A 21561-nucleotide genomic window follows, 5' to 3' on the forward strand; every position below is an offset into this window, starting at 1 on the left:
CTTGCTGGGCTTAATCTATACTATATCGGGACGAACTCTGTTCCAGTATTTGTATGTACTTTGCCTTGCAAGATAATGAAAATCAATCCATAAATGGTAGGATATATTTGATGGTAAGTTACTTTTCTATATATAGCAATTCATACAGTACATTGTGATATTTACAACACTTTGGTTATACAGCTTGCAGCAAAATGGCAGTTCGCGAGTATCGTGATCGAATGGACATTGCAAAGTTGACAAATGATGATCTGTACAAGAGATATCGTGTCAACCATGCCACATTGGCATGTATAATTGCCCAGCTGGATGCTGCCTTAGCACCCAATTCTGGCAGGAGCCACAGCCTATCTACTGGCTTCAAGGTCTTGATCACACTGAGGTACCTGGCTACCGGTGTGATACTGCTCAACACCGGTGATCTGCACTCTGTAGCTCAATCAAGTGTTTCGAGAGCAGTCTCTCAAACACTTGATGCACTGAGCTCCCAAAATGTTGTGAGGAGACACATTAGATTCCCAACAACCATCGAGTCATTAAACAGGAATAAACAAGGATTTTTTCATATTGCTAGGTACTTCACTTTATAAGATTATGTTGTTTCCATTTCTGATAATGAAAATACTTGATTTATCCTATTATAAAATAGGAATATCATATAATTGTGTAAAATTGTGCCTTTGCAACAGGTATTTGTTCAATTTATTAACAACTGCATTTTCTGCATGTTGTTTTAATTAGATTCCCAAAAGTGATCGGTGTCATAGATGAGACTCATGTACAGATCCAGGCACCATATATTGATGAACCCATGTACGTGAACAGAATGTGTTACCATTCCATCAACACACTGGTAATGTTTCTTAAAATTGTGAAATATGTCACAAAGTGTAAACCATTGTGTATTTAACAGATTGTGTGTTCCCCATATGAAAAGACCATGTGCATTGTGATAAAACTATTTTATTGTTTGACTTTCTTTTTGCACACACTGCCATTTAATTGTATAATTGTTGATTTTAACCCTTTTATTGTTTGACTTTCTTTATGCACACAGTGTCATTTAATTGTAGTATTGTTTATTTTATTAGCAAGACTGTTTTCCGAGAAAACCTGAGCTATTGTCATAGCCAGCCCGCCGTCCACCCTAGGCGTCGTGCTAAAACCTTAACATTGGCTCTAAAATCCACCTACAACTTTGAAACTGCATATGTAGATGCACCTTGATAAGTTCTACACACCACACTCATTTTGGGTCACTAGGTCAAAGGTCAAGGTCTCTGTGACCTCTTAAAAAAACAAAGAAATCTGACAAGCTTTTGCAGCCAAGAGTTGCACCCGTTATGCGGTGCTCTTGTCTACATTATAGCTGCTTGTGTCGAGTGCGATACTTAAAAGTCATTTACCGGTACTACCTTATTAACACCCATATGAAACAATTGGATGTTATTTGACAGTGTCCGTCAAAAGTTTAAGAGCTGTTTCACAGTAATTGAAGTTTGGATTTTCATGAGTTTTGTCCCCTTAATTGATTTTGTCCCTCCAAAGCTCTGTCTCTTCACCTCATATAAATTCTATGAATTTGCTTGTTTCAGATTGTGTTTGATCATAATGATATGATAATGGACGTTGTCGCCAGATGGCCAGGAAGTACCCACGATAGCAGAATCCTTAGAGGAAGTGGGTTGTGGCAAGTTTTGAAAGAAACCTGCTTCCACAGAATGACCACTTTCTTCTGGGTGATAGTGGGTATCCCTGCAAACGCTGGCTGTTGACGCCTTATGTAAGACCTGCTAATAACGCTCAGGAAGCGTATAACAGGTCAGTGTAAAAAGATAAATGGAACAGAACATAATATTTTATTTTGACTTAAGCATGCAGCTCATCGCCATAAGCATACATATGCAATAAAAATGCATTATAATTATACATGTATACACAACATACATCTTTTTGAGGAGAGATCAATTTGAAATAGGTATGACATACAACATGTTTGAGTGAGAATGTCACATGGATGAGGTTAATTCATAGTGACTACATAATGTAAACGAAGTTGAAATGTTGCAAATATAACATTATTCTAATCAGTTATTGTATTGTCTTTGTGAAAGACTTCAACTCTAATTTTCTATGTATTAAAATTGTTGGAAAATTTACTAAATATGAGTTAAGCTTAAAAAAAGCCTTCGAGGCTTGGCCTCGAGAGTCGTCCTTGATAAGCATGTACAGACGAAACTAAAATTAGATTTTCGGTTAAGAGAGACTTCCCTTAAACAAATAAGTCCATTTAGGCGAAAAGTGTCGTCTGATCAAACTTAATTCACATAGATCGATATAAAATTTGTATAGGAAAACAATAAATTGCTACTCACTTACATAATTATAAGGAGAAAAAGTCTTGTTAACATCTGCTAGTCTTTAAGGAGAGTTATTAGGACGATACATTCAGCGTGACATTCCATCTGTTTACATAAAAGTGTGGGTCACCAAGATTGTAAAAACTATCTCTTATGTTTAAAGCGAGTATATTAGATCTTAATAGCCACTGATTTAAAAAAAAATCCCGCGAGTAAGCCCGAATTAATAAATTACTGTTCTGCACCGGCAAACCGCGATTTACAAACTTATGCAATCTTAGTTACGTCGAAATCTAAATTAAAGTGTAATCATATTATCTTGAAATAATACCAAATTTGTTTTAGTCTAAAGTTTCTCACTGCCATCAAGATCTTAAAGATAAAGGCAAAGGTATTGGAGGGATACAAAATAAAGCCTCATATATTTAAACAAAAAGTTGATATCGCAGAGTACTAGTACAATAACTGATATGTTAAAAGTTGTGGAGTGTTTGTTAATGCTTTAATATTGATGTTATAATCTTACTTTATTGTATGCCCCTTTAACGACTTACATATTTTCTATGACACGACAAAATAAGTGTTTTGCCTATCCGGATGAAGTAGCTCGTGTCAATTATTTGCATCTGCAGACGTCTTTGCTTTTGCAAAACATCCGTAATCATGTCTGAAAATCGGCTAAAGTATTATATCCTGAATGTATATTATATCCTGTATCTCATATAAAGAACAAGTACAAAGATTCAACCTCAGGCCAAAATAGAAAATGCAATTTGTGTCAACTAACATCACAATAAGAATGACGATAAGTAGGTCGGCTAAATTTTGTTCTTCAACATGTGTTTGATGATTCCCACTTTAATACGAATATGTAAGACATGCAGAAACATTCCCAATCTCTATTTAACAGTAGTAAATATGTATTTGTTGTTAATTCAAAGTTAATTTAGCAAACATGATCGCATGTTACAAACACTAAATAAAAATTAATAGTTTATTTTATGAGTATGATCAAATTTATCAAACATTATCACAAACTTAACCATTAATACCAGAACATGTTAAGGGACTGCACACAAAAAATGGTTCGGTCGGGTTAGGGGAAGCAAACAACTTTGTTTACGCCTCATGGAAATGTAATTTAAAGTATACCAGCGTTTTTTGTTTTCCAAAAAAAAATGCAGTTTTGACGCAGTTGGTCAGTAAGTGTCTTCCGGATAGGTTGAACTCTGTCCGGGTAGGAAATCATTAGTCATTTGCTTTTAAAATATATACGTTTATAATTCGGGCAAGGTCAGAACCTACGCAGTGGCACGCATTTTAAAGGTTGGAAGGGATGTAAACATTTGACCGTGTTACAGATATTTGAAGTAAATCTCGTGCTATTGCACTTGCTAAACAAATTATGACGTACATCTTTAAAAAAACAAAAAAAACAAACACGAACCACTTCGACTCTCAACGTATCCTTGTTCACCGGCAAAATAATCATAGATAAATATTGGGTGTATATTAAGATCCTGTATTAGCATAAACCTCAATGTTTCGATAAAAGATATCATAAGTGTTGTCGACAACTTTAAAATCTTGAAAAAAAAGCTGAAGCACCTCTTTTATTGACACATCGTTGTTTACAGGAAAAGTGATTTAAAAATAAATAAAACTGTACAGATATCGTTTCTTAAGATTTTCAATTGACGAATTCAGTTATTATCCAATTAAACGTTCAACGTGTATGTTTTTATCTACAACACTTCGTGGGGTGAATGTAAATATAAATGTAATACTTTTTTCACAAGTAACTATAAGATTAGAAGTCGTGTACAAATGACATATTTAGAAATAAACATTTAAAGCAACTATTAACATGCTTGGAAATTCCTGATGATATTGACTTCAATCATCTTCTTAAAATGAATTAATCTCAAACACGAATAGAAAATCTTTCGTTCAAATAAAATGGGTGGTACATGTGTATATTGTTTCATTAAGCATATGACACCATACGCATGTTCTGACTCCACATAAAATACATCAGTTTTTAGAGTTAAAACTCTATTATTTTCTTGAAATATACATTATGCCCCCTAATTAACAGACATATGCATATAAAACATATTGGCTTAAATACACATTCGAGCAGAAACGCTATGTAAGTGTAAAGATCAACGACATTTGGATACATGGTTAACGAACATTTACCAAAATCTCAAACACCTAGTGCCTTCATTTCTGGTGTCTCAATAAGCTTCTCCCATACACGTATCCCTCTAATCAGTTTTTTTCTTATCTCTTTCATCTTCTAGGTACTTTTGATCAGTAGTCGGATGGTCGAACGGATCGTTGCTTTTCAGTGTAATTTGCCCCCGACTGAACGGTCTCGTAAGGCATATAGCAGATGTAAAGCCATGCTGGTTTGCGTCGCATGCGCTATGTGATCTTCGTAATTGAGCACGTTTTCTGAGTATAATGTTGCTGTAAAGATCAATTGGGTATCAGAATACCTCTATCCAACGTAAGCCTTCTCTAAATGCACAAACGCTGAAGTGTCTGAAATAGAATATATACCTTTTCCATGTAGCGCGTAAAGTAGTTTCATCCAATAGCTTACGACGTCAGCTATCGTGTTGCTTAAACTTTGGTTGATATGTGACAACAGTGGTATATACAAATGGTCTTTTTTCTTTTATTATATAAAATATGCCATAAAACCCAAATTTTTTTACGATATTGCCATCTATCCATGTTTCAAGTTTCCTGAATAAATATGAAGAACTTTTAAAGTTATCGCAGGATCCAGAAAAGTGTCACGGATTGACAGACAGACAGATAGACAGACAGATAGACAGACAGACAGACAGACAGACAGACAGACAGACAGACAGACAGACAGACAGACAGACAGACAGACAGACAGACAGACAGACAGACAGACAGACAGACAGACAGACAGACAGACAGACAGACAGACAGACAGACAGACAGACAGACAGACAGACAGACAGACAGACAGACAGACAGACAGACAGACAGACAGACAGACAGACAGACAGACAGACAGACAGACAGACAGACAGACAGACAGACCGACCGACCGACCGACCGACCGACCGACCGACCGACCGACCGACCGACCGACCGACCGACCGACCGACCGACCGACCGACCGACCGACCGACCGACCGTCTGACTGACTGACTGACTGACTGACTGACTGACACACACACAGAGCGCAAACCATAAGTCTCCTACGATGAAACCGGTAGGGGACAAAAACATTAGTGTTCATCAAACAAAAATGATGTAAAATAATTTTATTTTTTTTTGAAAGATTTGTGTAGATTTGGGTGGATTTTGGGTAGATTCGGGGAAGATTTAGGTAGATTTAGGTAATAAACTAAGCAGGCAGTTCGAGCTGATCGTTAAAACTGTTCGGCAACACACAAATAAACATAAAAATGTGAAACAGTTTGATCTAAAGATCAATAGTGAATAACATATTCTACAACGATAACATTTATGACCAAAAATGTATTGGATACCAGAGTAGCCAGAAAATAAATCAATTAGTAAGTGGTGTGCAACCTTTATTTGATTTTAATTATTTTTATTAGGAAATTACATATTATCACGAGTAAATATGAAGCATTCAAAACAATAGTGTCCATCACACAAAAATTATGTACTATAATTATTTTTAAAAGACTTGTGTAGATTTTCTAAAAGACTTGTGTAGATTTGGGTAGATTTGCGGTAGATTTGGGTAGTTGAATAGCCAAACATTTCGAGGTGATTGTTGAAATTGTTGAGTTCGGCAACAAACAAATTAAAACACAAGTGTTAAACAAGTTTTGTCTAGAGTACAATAACATAAACTACAACGATAACATTAATGACCAAAATGTATTGGGTACCAGAGCAGCCAGAAAATAAATTAATTAGCAAGTGGTGTGTAACCTATAATTGATATAAAGTATTATTTTTGGGGGAAATTACATATTGTCACAAGTTAAGATGAAGCATTAACAAAAACAATAGTGCCCATCACACACCATGTCAAATAATTATTGTTCAAATATCAAGGTAGATTTGGGTAGATTTGAGAAGATTTAATAATCAAATAATCACACCGAAGTCTCAATCGATTGCCTTTACCAGTTTAAAAAAAACGCGCCATTTACGTCTACGCTAAACGCCACCCCACGCCCGATCTCAAGTTAAATGTTTGCAACTATACCATACGAATAGTACCGATTATCGAAACTTAACCCCTGTTTGTAACAACAAAGATGCGCGTTCCGTGCTTTATTTATGTGTTTATTGTCACGCAATTGATTCCCGTAATCATTGAGGCATGTTGTTTTAGTGTTTTAGTGGGCGCCATCGTTCATTGACATTATGTAGCGCGCTTAACATCAAATTCGTACGATATAGTCCATGAATAATGAATTAATAAAAAAAGTTTCATGTTATTCTATAATTGAAAATTTAACTGGTCAATTGATTATTTCAGTACTTACATTTAACAGTTCGCTTTCGATACTGACACTGCTCTTTCAGTACGCTGATATTGATTGCCTGTTCTATGTTTTATTGCGTACCTTGATTTAGCTCTATCTTATAATTTTTTTTTTAGACATTTGTTGGTCTTTTCAATATTTTCCACTAAAATTATGACAAAAGTAGCTTGAATTAGTTTGGAATTGTGTAGATTTGGGGAGATCAAATAGTAAGTGTTGTGTAACCTATATTTGATTTAAAGTATTTTTGGGGGAAATTAAACATTGTGACGAGATAAGATGAAGCATTACACAAACATGATGTAAAATAATTATTTTAAAAAGATTTGGGTATATTTGATGCCGATTTAGGTAAATGTGGGTCGATTTGGGAAGATCAAATATTAAGTAGTGTGTAACCTATATTTGATTTAAAGTATTTTTATTGTGAAATTTAACATTGTGACGAGTTAAGATGAAGCATTACACAAACAAGACGTTGCATACTTATTTTTAAAAGATTTGGGGTGTAGATTTTGGGAGATAAAATAGTAAGTGCTGTGTAACCTATATTTGATTTTGAAGTATTTTTTTTTTGGGGGGGGGGGGGGAATTTAACATTGTGACGAGTAAAGATGAAGTATAACACAAACATGATGTTCAATAATTATTATTACAAGATTAGGATATATTTGATGTAGATTTAGGTAGATGTGGGAAGATTTCGGTAGATTTGGGTAGATTTGGGTAGATGTGGGTAATTCGTGTTTTGACAAACTGCCGTCTGCTATAAACATCCGGTTTCGCTTCAGTGCTATTTTAAGATCCACCAAAAACCAAAACGCCGACAGTGGGAATTACAAATAAAACATGGCAGTTACTGCTGCTTAAATTCACAATCATTGTATGCATGTAATAAAAGTTACTCCCTTTATATATTCCATAAAAACTCCTTGTGACACCTACGGAAATTAAAACACGTAATAAAATTCGACCGGTTCTCTTTAGACAGAGACAACCGCCATTTTTATGTGCCGAGAAATCTCATGGTATGTTATAATGACGACGTCATCGTGATGCTATTTTTATGTCAGGGAACCCGGGGATGTCCCTGACAACAAACTTAAGTCACTCCTAAGGCGAATTATGTTTCACTGAGGGAAAAAATGCACGAGACAAAAACTTACCTTATCTTTTTCCTAAGGAATTTTTAGGATGAATATTTAAGGGAAAATCTTGCCTTAGGTGATTTATCGAACTTAAGTGAATAACTAAGAAAATACCTAAGGATCTTTGTGGATACGGACCCAGTGTGACATGCAGTTGACGAAATGCATTTGGTGTAACTAATCGTATTGTTTGCGATGTATTCAAGCACTTTCACGATGAAGCGATCGACTTGACTTTGTGCATTCTGAAATAATAAAAAAACAGCTTTATATAACAGACATCTAATTATATCAGCTTTTTTGATGACATCAATATTAAATCTTAACAAAAATATTTATATATCGAATACCACATATATGCAATTCAGACTAAGATTTACATTTAATAATTTATACTATATATATTATTGAAGCTTGACAAAAATCACCGCAAGCTGAGAGCTGCCACTGTTTCGAGCCGAGCATTATATTTTTAATAAGCACTCACATGTGCCAAGTATGTAAAAGGAAATGTTAAGTTCAGTATAGTTTTACTGCAAACTACATTTGGTCTATGTAAATATAAATTTGTGAAAAGCAAAGGATCTGTCGTCCAAATGACATACCTCGTATTACATTATTGTCATGCCTTTTATATATATAAATAGCAACCTTTCTCGAGCGTGACTTGTATTTAATTTAGTAAATTTAATTTAATAATATAAAACACTATGTAAACATGTAAAATAACACTTGATTTTGTGTTTGCTGATCATAGTACGGAACGTCATTTGGACGAAAAATCGCTTGGCTGCTCACAGATGTTATAACAATTTTATTATGATAAACATCGCATTAAAAAAGTATAAACAGAAGCAGTTCAGATGATGTACTCAAAACCGGTCAGACGATGTACGAAAACATCAAACGTTCAGACGATGTACTATTTTCCAAATTCCTCGCCACATATCTAAAAAAGCTTAAACAACGAGCAAACCCTTGTACGAAATATTCTAAGCATGTTATCAAGCAAAAAAAAAATGTATTTATTTCGTTGTTTGTCGTCTTGAATAGAAAAAAAACACGTCAAAATAAAGTATGTTCAGACGATGTACAATTTTCATTGTTTATTGTTCCTGAATGTTTGAGAAAACTACAGAAATCTAAGAAAAACGACAATTAACAGAGTACATAAGGCGACTAAGCGGGTACTCTGTGCAAAGTTGTCATTTATTTTGATATTATAAAATATGAGAATACCTTGATTTTCGTCATTAATCGAGAGCTTTTTCCGCCATTTTTGTGCGTACGATGTACTTTTGTGATCACGTGATTCCCCGCAGTGTATTTGGCGAAGTTATTATTTACTGAAACGATAGTAACCTCTCGCCTACATTTAATATATGCACATGTTTAAGTATTCACAATCAGATTGCATAAGTAATCGGGGTTGATAGTCCCTTGCGACTGACCAAATTTACATTTCGTGATATTTTCGTTATTTCATCACCATATATCTCCGAGTTAAAATTTTTATATTGTTCGTCTTAAATTTTGCTCAATGCTAGGTGGTTATTGCTCTTTTAATTGTGATTAAAGTTCTAATTACTACATGTGATAAAACTTTCGCCAAATATGTTTATCATTGGGCAAAATATAAACTTAAGACGGCCCCGTTTATTGATTTGATGGTTGCATATTTATTTCGTGTACTACCACTCAGTATTAAGAAGTAATCTTACCAGTTAAAGAAGTATCCAGATTGCATTCAGGATTGACCACACAATATAATGAAGTGTCTACACCAATTGAAAGCGTTTCAAAAGGATAGAAAGACAAACCAACATCGTTTCAAAAAGTATTCACTATATTTCAAGCAGTAGCAACAAAATATAAACAATTATTTACAAAATATTAAAATTAATATCCGCATCATATAAAAAAATATCCACAGCATATTAAGATGTATACACATCATATGAAGAAGTAGCAATACCATATATAGAAGACGAATCAATTGGTTGTGATATCCTTTCAACCAAGACACATCTATACAACCAGTAAAGTTTGGGGGCTATAACATGAACGTAAGACTTCGATTGACTAAGTCAGCTTTTTGCGCTTTCAGTTGGTCTTCACAAGTTAATTCATTAATATTAATAACAGACTGTCGAGTCTCGTCTTGCGTGGACTTGTCAGAAACTAACGTGTCCGCTAAAAAGGCATAGTCGAGGCCCTGATCAGACTACGAGAATGCACCGACTTGTCTGGAAATACGCAGGCCGCATATGGCAGAAGACCTTATTTCGAATGACGCGGTTGATATATGTATAAAACATGTAGAAACCGCAGACGCATCACAATAAAACATAGTGATGTTGCTGCTGTTTCATTACGCACTTCAAAACATTGGGAATCTAAACCTGTCAAAAAATGCCAATACTTTAATCATTAATGTAAACACTCCAGTAAAATAACTTGGACAAAGAAAGTATACAAGTCAACATCAATCAAGTTAATTTTGTATTCAATTGCAATTCTATTAAACTACTCAATTGTTTAGTATTGTATTAGTGTAACGGCAATATAATGTTAAGTTAATGAGACAGATTTGAATGGAGTAAATAAATATTGAGTATTTTCATGAATGAAACAGCTCATATGACGTTTGGCATAAATGATTCATAAGTAAAACCTTCGTTAATTACAAATGAATATCCTTTTTCTCATATTGACATAGTTGTATGCGTAATAAACAGTAATATAATTCCAAAATATTACAGGAAAGAAAACATTTGGGTGCTTTTCAACACAGAAGATGCATATGTGACATGCTTAGTCATTACAAACCAAACAAATAAGTACGTTGTTATTTACCATGTCATCTGATATGATTTAGTCAGGATGTTGAAATCTCCAATTACTTAAATGTATCGTTCGGCGCAAAGTTTACGGCATAAAATGTACTGATTTTTTTTTAATCAGCATGTCCACATGTAATTATCAAAATATATCTGGCCCCTAGTTAATGTTTAAACATAAATCATTATTCAAAATGCAGTTCGATTATATGTACATTATTTATCGACCTAACCAGATGGTACGCCGATTCCAAAAGTAAAGGGTATTCAACGCTGTTAATGCATGATTTTCATTCGCCGTTGTCACTAAATAAATATGATTCTCTGCCGTTCATATTTTTTCGCGAAAATTAATTGACGCTGATGGAGCTTTTAAAAACGAATATGTAGATTAACCTGTGAAGCTATTTATTTTATTCGAAAAGGATTTGATATGTTTCTACATGTATTTGTCAAGTATAGGTAAGTTGACGCTGTTTAATATATGTAAATTTGTAATAGGATGTCGCATTGAAAAACACAAAAACACACCATGATATTTGTATTCAATCTATTTAAAAAAAAAGATATACATGAGGGGTTTGAATAAGCATTGCCTAGGAATTGTATGCTTATTTGACATTTGTGGTACAAAAAAGGGTTTAAAGCGACATGCGCAAAATGTGATTCTTGACCATCTGCGCATCCTTGTCAGGGGCTACCCTGTCCGCTCAACTATCACCCAATATATGGTGGTCATAAAAGCGGACAGGGAAGATCCTAACCAGAAAAAATGACTGGCTGGTCAGGAGATACGCTTTCGAGATATTAAATAAGGCCCCATTTGCGTATGGCTCATTTATCGTTTTTGTTTTGTATGTTTGGCAGTTGTGCAACATATTAATTCAAGAAGTGATTTCATGGGATTTTAAAATCAGGAAATGTTTTTAAAAATATTTCTTGTTTACCGTTTGACGGCTAGCAAAACCCAAAATAAGCACACAGGTAACAGATTATTTTATAAGATATTAACTCAAACGTGTATTGTTTTGAAATTTAAGTGATCTAATTAAATCTTATACAGTTACGCTGATCATTATTACGCAGTGAGAAGTAAATTGATTGGCTTTATGAAATGAAACACGATTAACGTTTTAAAATTGATTCATTTCCCTTATAGTAATGTCGATGATTAAAATAAAAACATGCACAGAAAAACACTGTCGTGATATATACATGTGAGGCTTTAATAAACAGTGACTCGCGGTTAATTCAAACTTTTATACATTGTATAATTGGAAAGTTAATTTGTGTTTGTACTTTATGAAATAAAGAAGAAATTTATGTTATATTTAAGTGTATTGACTTTTGTCAGGTAAGGAACGCGCAAGATACTTTCAAGTGTAAATCCATTGCAGATATGTGTGCTGTGTCTGGGTCTGTGAACTGACTTGACCCTGTTATATCACTAGCATTGAACCGATGATATATACGTTCATTTAGAATATAAGACTATAAGCGTTTGGAGTTAACTACAATATCGGCTTACACAAATTCACAGCTCTAATGGAAATTATATTTTTCTACTAAACGGGCGCTTAAATATTAACATATTCTTCACAACATATTTCATAACCGTTTCGATTCGCATAACTTCTCAGATTTCGCGATTACAAACATGTTTATATTCTTGGAATTAAATGCAAATTAAAAGCGCGCATTTACGATTGTCGACAAAGAGCGTGTATTAGTTATTCAGAAGTGAATCAGGTTAAGGTTTCGTATATTTCAAGTTCTTAATTATAAATGTTTATTATATTTCGTTTCTCATATTCAGTCGCTTATAGGACGCAAATCTTGTTTTAGCATGCCGCCTTGTTATCGTTTAGTCAGGACATCCATTATGCGAACCCTCATTTCCTGATTTTATACTTTAATCTTCCGTACAGTCATCCGTTTCATTTTAATAAATGTAGCAAATGCTTGTCATTAAAGTTGTTGTCATATGTATAACCTGAATTCGCAGTTGAATTGCTGGTGTTAGATCACCAGATTCTCTGCTGAAGAAGTAAATAGAAATAATGTTATGCCCCCGGATCGAATGATCGGGGGTATATTGTTTTTTGGATGTCTGTCTGTTTGTCTGTCATTGTTGTGTATGTCTGTGTGTCTGTCACAAAACTTTAACCATGTTCATAAGTTTTGCAATGTTGAAGATAGCAATTTGATATTTGGCATGCATGTGTATCTCATGGAGCTGCACATTTTGAGTGGTGAAAGGTCAAGGTCATCCTTTAAGGTCAAAGGTTAAATAAATGGCTTCAAAGGGGCGCAGTAGTGGGCATGGTGTTTCACAAACACAGCTCTTGTTTTAATATTTACTTGTCCGGCTGCGCACTCGTCTGTCAGTGTTCCGTCTTTTTACATCATTATCCCTCTGTCTCTGCATATTAACGTATGTCAAGTTCGCTGGCTTTCTAGTCGGTTCTTCTAATCGAGTTTCCCGGGTACTGGCAGTGTATTTATGTCGCGAAACTTTGTGAATAAATGTCCTGGAAATAAAATGACATGCACAACAAGTTAAAAAATAATACGGACAAAAAGTTCAATGTATAGTTATATAAACAGTCTCCAATCGCGAGGATCAATTTTGCGTTTCCACCAGTTTGTTCATTTCATGTCCTTTTAATTTGTGTCATGTTTGACTCCAAGATTCCCTCCAAAAGTGCAAGATTCCAATTATCGTGGATAAGGTAATAAAATCAGGATTTGTGTAACAAATGTATGCACTTGAAAAGTTGTATACGTTATAATTCAAACAATGCAACTGATAAAAATCTTTACAATGAACGTCTTCCAGCAAACAATATTAAAAATTTGAACATTGTTTGTTGTAGTATCTAGTGTTTTGGTTTCAAAGGCCTATTTTTGTATGGGACGAAATGTGAAATAATGTTTTATACTGTGGAGTTTTAACTGAATATTCGGATAAGCTTTCAATCGTAAGCTTGTTAAGAATTACGACTAAAACTTAAAGTTGTAACATGTTTATAACATGTAAATAACACGAAAAGCAAAATACTGAAACAAGTTGTACAAATATAAAGCTATGAAAAACATTGTTTGTAAATAAGGACATAGACAGTGATATCCTACTAGTAGTACGCATGCCATTAAAAGTATCATGATACATTTGCATATAAACACCACAATAACAACAAATACATAAAAACATACTTAATTATAAAATAAAAAAAGGAACGAACACGCCATTAAAAACAATCATATATGCTGTATATACTAACAAGGTTTTGTTTTCAATTTTTTGAAGATGTAAAACTAAATATTAAAACATGTGTTCATTGTTTTATCCGTTAATTGAAAGACGTCTTTCACAGTTTTAACATTAAACATGGCAGGTGATCGCGAGGTGGTTAAAAAAGGGTGAGATTCAGTCCGCGCAACATATTAACACGCTTAAGAAAGTCTGAAACACTAAATGTCGTTGCGGGTGTATTGTGTTAAGTACAGATCTCAGGAACATTATCGTTTTTTCCATCTTGTGTTCACGTTTCAAAATATTACTGAGTATAGCTATTTTTATTAGAGTAAAATAAAATATTTTCAAAAGGTATGATTTTCCATTTACATATACACGTAGCGTCGTTCATATATCACTGTAAAAAAGAAGCTATTACAGTGAACAATAATATCTAAATATATAAAATATGAGAATAGTTAGACATTTCTATAACGACCCAGGTATAGTTGTCTATTCTATTGCAGTATGTTTTATAAGAACATATGTCGAATTTTGGCCCTACTCTGCTCAATGGCCCTAAGACAAGACAACTCTCCGGAGAAAATATAATTATCAAATTATATAAACAACAAAAAAACGATATGTATAATTGATTTCAGAGACTTAAGTTTTGTTAAGTTGTCAAATATCTATAATTCTGTATTCACAAAGTGTGCACAATAAGACTTATGCACGTTACTTGACTTCACCACTGTTCACATAATATGTTTTATCATCAGCGTCCATCTTCTGCACCTCCTGACCTGTAGCTTTCTTGGTCAGCTCCTCAGTTTCTGTGACGTTAATGGTCATGTACTCTGTTGAGGGCTGGGATAATGCTGTTTTTTCGAGCGCAACATAAACGTGTTGGTCTTCTTTTTTGTTAGCGGCCGAGGTCTGAATTTCCAAAATTCGAAGTAAATTTATAAACAAATGAGTCAACAACAGCAACGACATGAACAACTCAACAGTGGCCGAGCTCTACTAAATAAAATTTAGCATAACATATACAAGTATCTGTTTTAGCAACAAAAACGACATCAACAACAACTGCTTTCCCAAATGCAACTTTTGTATATATTTCTTAAACATTAACCAACCTTCGCGTTCGGTCTCTTTGAATTGCTGACTTCAGCATGAACTGTGGCAGATGCACTCGTAGTGTTCAAGGGTATAACACCTTCATCTGATATTAACAAGTATAACAACTGATATTGCAGCGAAACTATGAAATACAAAACGCTAAAATGTGGTAAATGAAGTTGAAACCATAAACGTGAACGAACATTTTCCAATGTATCGGTAAACATTAAATCTAGTCCTCAAAAGACCAACAGATTGTGTTCAAGGAGGAATTAATCCACACCCGTACATAAATAGTAAACACTTGCGAAACTACGTACATATTAAAATCCACCAGCGATGCTTACCAAATAATCAACATGTTATGCATATGTAAATATATAACATGATCGCAAACGCCTATTGGCTCATTTTAATTCAAGTTGCAAGTGTGCGCAACAAGACCTATGAACGTGACTTGACTTTTCCATTGTTTATATATGTATAAGCATCAGCGTCCACATTCTGCACCTTCTAACCTGAAGTTTTCTTGGTCAGCTCCTCGGTTTCTTTGAAGTTAATGTCCACGTACTCTGTAGAGTGCCGGGATAATGCTGTTTTGTCAAGCTCATCATAAACGTGTTGGTCGTCTTTTTTGTCAGCGGCCGAGGTCTGAATTTCCAAAATTCGACGTAAAATTTATAAACAAATGAGTAAACATCAGCAACGACGTGAACAACTCAACAGCGGCCGAGGTCTACGCTATTCAAATTATCATAACATATACAAGCATTTGTATTAGCAACAACAACGACATCAACAACAACTGCTTTCCCAATGGCAACTTCCACTTTTTATATATGTCTAAAACATTAACCAACCTTCACGTTCGGTTTCTTTGTTTTGCTGACTTCCGTCATCAACTCGGGCAGATGCACTCGTGGTGGTCAAGGGTATAGCACCTTCATCTGATATTAACAAGTATATCAGCTGATATTGCAGTTTGTCTTTGAAGCAAATACAAAATGTCAAAATGCGGTAAATTTAGTTGAAACCATAAACGGGAACGAACATTTTCCCATGTATCGGCAACAATTAAATCTAGTCCTTCAAAGAGCAACAGGCTGTATTCAAGGAGGAATTAATCTACACTCGTACATAAGTAGTAAAAACGTTCGAAACAACGCACATATTGAAATCCCACCAGCGATGCTTACCAAATTAATCGACATGTTATGCATAGGTAAATTAATAACATGATTGCAAACGCCGATTGGCTTATTTCAATTCACTTGAGTAAACGCGACATGCATACTGTTAAATAATTGTTATAACAAGAGTCACACTTTTGCAATGGGTAGTTTACATTTAAATAAACAACTTACATTAAACATGAACATCGCAAAACCGCCTGTGTTCCATTGAAGCACACAACTACATTTACCTGATTGTGACGACAAAAGCTTTTTTCGGTCTGAACTCTTCCTTCTACACAAAAGAAATTCCAGTTACTATGACTATGACAAAAGCACCGATACCGCCGCCCAGCCAAACAATCAGACTTGGACTATTCGTATTTTCGTTCCTGTCTGAGGTGGATTCCTGTTCGTTGAGCCCTAGCCGATCACAATAGACAGTATTAATAGTCTAATAGTCTATAACACAAGCGTTATAACACTATTAAAGACAATTGATTTTAGTGACGACGATTATAGTGTTGATGATGATGATGATAATGATATGATGATGATGATGATGATGATGATGATGATGATGATGATGATGATGATGATGATGATGATGATGATGATGATGATGATGATGATGACGAAGATGACGATGCCGACGATGCCGACGACGATGCTGATGATTTTACCAACAAAACTGACGAATAAGTCCCTTGTGCTGTTTCCTAATTTGTTTTCAGCATGACAGCGGAACGTTTTATTGGCAAATTCTTCTCCCTTCATTGCGCTTCCGTTAACCGAAAGCAAGCACAGAGATGTTTTGTTGCATTCTTTCAATACTTTGTAATCGGTTCTCCAGAGAATATTAGACTGAGGGTTGCTATTGACGGTACACATAACATTAATTGTTTCATTGTTTTTTAGTACCAATGCATCGGGGAAATCAAACGTAACCTCAGGGGGATCTGAAATGCAAAACACAGTAACATATTTCAATTTTGTTCGGTATTCGTATTTGAATTTGCATCTTTTGTTTTTGCGAAGATGTGTGGAGCAAATTCAGTACTTGTCAATATTTAATGAAATATTTCAAACAAGTCCCCAATACAAGTCCTACATAAAGGAAATCCTTTGCAAGGTGTTGAATCATTAAGAAATGTATGGGTATTCTTTACAATAAGGCGCGAGATCTAGGAGATCTAGAAATTAACAAATCATATATCTCTTTTATGTTAAATAATGGCTTCGTATAACACTTATTTATTTTTAATATAACCGTATAGGCTGATTAAAGTGTTTAAAACAGTTCGTTATTCTAAGCAAACAGTTATTTATCGTCGTTTAAATTTGACTCCAAACGAAAATATATTATTGTATTTTACCATGAGATATTAAAGAGTATCAAATTCAGTTGCCTAAATAATGAATATGCCAACGAAAAAAACAGCATTAACTTATATTTGTGTAAAGCATGCTTTTTCTCAGATTATATTTTCTGAAACTAAAAAAAACGTTAGCGCGATAACTTACATCTGCAATAACTCCGACCAAATACTACATATCAGGCCACAGTTGGTTAGCGTGTGGCTATGAAGTTAATTAGTGAAAACATCATTTTGAATGAAAAATAATCATATTATAACGAAAAATTAACTTTTCTAAAAAAATAATTCACTATCAAATATATATATAACAAGGTATGCAACTCAAAATCCCCCCCCCCAAAAAAAAAACGGGGTGCATCGCTTTGAACAGCCATATCTTCATCAATTTTGCAGCGATTTTCACGATCTTGGTCTTATTCAACGCAGAAATGAATTTACGTTCTGGAAAGGTATATGTTTTGCACTATTTTTACAAATGCTGGGACAACTTTTAAGAAATAAAACGATACACAACTCGCAAATTAACCCAGCATTTGTAAAAATAGTGCAGGACATATACATTTCCAGAAAGGAAATTCATTTCTGCGTTGAATAAGACAGAGATCGTGACAATCGCTGCAAAATTGATGAAGATATGGGCTGTTCAAAACGATTCACCCGGTTTTCGGATGATTTCGAGTTTGATACCTTGTTAAATATTTATTTGATAGTGAAAAACGTATTTTGCAAATTTTTCGTTATAATATGATTATTTATCATTCAAAATGATGTTTTCACTTATTAATATCATAGCCACACGCTAACCACCTGTGCACCAGGTTATCAATTCGTTACAAACAGATGCGTTGAGCAATGATGAAACGCAAATGTTCGTATCATTGTAACGGCGTTTAATGTGGTTTACCATACGTATTTACTTGTATTTGCATGAGTTATAATTCCTTAAACGAACGTGAACAAAATGACCTTACATAATTTATCAGTTTTTATTTGTGTGTTATAGAGATTGGTTTTATATGTCTGTTTCCGGTATCTTTTATTAAACATCGTTACTATTGTTGAACCATCTTTTATACTAAGGGGTTGCTTTTGGCTAACAGAAGGAATATACTTATTTAGTGTCTGGTTTACAAACATTTACAGATCGATATCAAATACGATATTAATTGGCATTGGCATTAATTTATGAAATAAGGACAGTTGTTTGGAGATGATTTTGGAAGCTATTTTAACTTGGTCATTTCAAACTAGTGGCTTTGGTATACACACCATTTCCTATGTTTACGCCCATTGTGTGTACTTATTCTTTCTGTGAACCCCATAAGGCAAAGTATTGTGTACATCTGAATAACATTGCGTTTGGTCTTACATTCTATGTTGATCTCCCTTGCGTCGGAGCACACGTTTCGCTGATATCCCACTATATCCACCATTTGTTGTGAGCAACAAGTCACATTATTCAACTGCAATTTATCTGGTTTGTATTTCATAAAAATAACACTCTTGTTCATTCCTCTTGACAAATCAAACTGATTTGTTTGGATGAGATCCTGCCCTACCTCTTTGCCAATAAGGATGCTCAGGTATGGAGTAGGTCTTCCAATTGAACTACACGTGATATTTATAGAAAGGTCCTTAAACTCGCTTATCAGCATCTCCGGTTTTTCTGCAGGCACTAAAAGGCATATTATAATAATAGGTCGCTTAGCAGTTGTAAAAATAATGCATCAAATAAATACTAAGTTTCCTTTCTTCGTGTATCTACAAAAATACAATATTTTGCGTCACATATATTTTGAAGTAGAGAGACAGACAAGTCAGTCAAACAATCGTCCAACGCAATGAATAACGAATTTTTTATGTAGGTCCTTTGTAACCAATACACTCAAGCTGTTTCAAAACAAAGCAAAAATGACGAGAGCGCTGCATATCTCAATCAAAATTAACAAGTACAAGAATTCAAACGCAGATCGATGAACATGCTTTTATTAATAGTCTAACATCAATCAGTGTAAATAAAAAGTATGATTAAACATGCATCAAATACACAAAACTTTGATACAAAAGCGCGTCCACAATTTAAAATATTCGTGTTTTATATTAATATGCCAGCGTTTCTGTTATTAGTACAGCATATATCAGTTTAATATTGGTGTTAAGTGTAAGTATTTGAATAAGACAATACCCACCGATAACATGCAGTTTCTTTACAATAGAAAAACTGTAGTTGTAACCGATATAGCTGGCGGTACAATTCACTTCGTGAAAGGGCTGGTTGCCGTCCGTTATACGAATGTCTACTTTTCTTAAATCTCCGCTGACTAATGTTTTCACACCGTTCCCGTCAAGAAGTACATCGACCTGGTAAGGATGCATACCGGCCGTTGTGTTGCAGATAACGGTATTGTTAATATTTAGGATCGCGAACATTTCTTCACATGAAAAACCACTATTCCTTTGTCCATCAAAACAGAAGGCTCCTAATGTTGGTTTGTCTGCAAAAACGTTCATTAAATGAATGGCTCCATGAATGCTCTCTTACAAAAAGCACTGCATGTGCTTTCAACTTTCTATTTTGTGTTTAATAATTATATAAGTTTATATGCATATCAATTTGAATACATATATATATTAGATACGAAAATGATCTCAGTTTATTAATTCATATAACTATTAGCTATTGTTAAGAAAATCTTTAGTGTACACAAATATGTGGAAACATTATGTAAGGGTAGGCTGGTAAATTACCTGGTATAATAACGGGTTCTGTATTTGTGAATGTTTCCGTTTGGGTTCCGACCTGGAAACACCTGACTCCATAATATCCGTTAAGCTCCGAACGCATTCCTATTAAAAATTAGTAATGTTTTAACATACTTCTATCGTAAAATAATGTGTTGCAATATATATGCTAATGTTAAATGTGTTATGCATGTACTTTTCGCACGATTATAACTTAATATAGATCGTATTAAATCCCTTGCTATTTTCGCGATGATGACGCGGGGTTAATTATATAAACAACACACGGTCGCGAGGGTGACAGGTCGATGGATAGTCATTTGCTCTTTATTCAGTTGTTAACATAAAGTTACCAACTCCATAGAATTCTTTAAATTAGTTGTTAATGCAATATTTCCAAGTCCATGTAATCCTCCAAGTAACTAAGAACATTTCCAAGACAAGACACAATCCGTCCAAATCCATCCTAATAGGACCCCACCCCTAAGGGGTCCCTGAATATAAACCTCTAGCGTCCCTCCTATGTGTAAAATCCTTCTTGTATTAGCGTCAAAAGAAGCATTGCTTATAAACATGTATCGTTAAATACACGTGTCAACTTGATGGATCAAACCAATTTGTTGAAATGCATATACGGGCGTATTTATTATTATCTAGTAATTGCACCGACACGAAAACAAACATAATTTAAACTGACTGAACCCATTTACAAGCGTACATCAACTGTCAACAACTTAATGAGTTCCGGCCATACTGACGTAAACCAGGGCATGTTTTATTGCGAACACGATCTAAACATCAATTATGCGACAAATACTATCAATCCGAGAATACTAAAATCAATCGAAAGGGTGCTGTCACCTTGACTTCCGTGTGTTGTTAATTTAATTATACAATGTACTGAATTTATTTAAAATTAATGGGCGGTTTAATTTCTAAATCAAATGAAAAGCATCTACATGGTACTAACTTTGGTAATTTATGGTCAATTTGTATACTTGCTGATCTAGTTTCATTCGGGTAACAATACAGAAAGT

General features: G+C 34.4%; 2 protein-coding genes across 7 annotated transcripts in view; both read right to left on the reverse strand.

Annotated features, from left to right (window-relative positions):
• Window positions 1-21561, reverse strand: part of LOC127858308 (uncharacterized) — a 40762-nt gene that overhangs the window by 16881 nt on the left and 2320 nt on the right. For 2 of the 6 annotated variants that reach the window (XM_052395332.1, XM_052395328.1), the window contains exons 4-5: window positions 20531-20629; window positions 19972-20277 (exon numbers count right to left, since the gene is read on the reverse strand). The exons of 1 other annotated variant lie outside the window; for it this stretch is intronic. In XM_052395332.1, coding sequence (XP_052251292.1) covers window positions 19972-20277; window positions 20531-20629 — 405 coding nt within the window. Of the gene's footprint in view, window positions 1-17086; window positions 17363-19151; window positions 19458-19971; window positions 20278-20530; window positions 20630-21561 lie in introns of all 6 variants that reach the window. 3 more of the 6 variants (XM_052395327.1, XM_052395331.1, XM_052395326.1) reach the window with 3 other exon arrangements.
• On the reverse strand, window positions 13879-16645 carry LOC127858309 (uncharacterized). Its single transcript, XM_052395333.1, has 4 exons — window positions 16092-16645; window positions 15750-15882; window positions 15249-15334; window positions 13879-15045 (listed from the first exon to the last, which is right to left on the reverse strand). The coding sequence occupies exons 1-4, from the start codon at window positions 16128-16130 to the stop codon at window positions 14845-14847; spliced, it is 459 nt and encodes a 152-aa protein (XP_052251293.1). The 5' UTR covers window positions 16131-16645; the 3' UTR covers window positions 13879-14844.

Source organism: Dreissena polymorpha, chromosome 14 (assembly GCF_020536995.1).
Source record: "Dreissena polymorpha isolate Duluth1 chromosome 14, UMN_Dpol_1.0, whole genome shotgun sequence".
NCBI lineage: Eukaryota > Metazoa > Mollusca > Bivalvia > Myida > Dreissenidae > Dreissena > Dreissena polymorpha.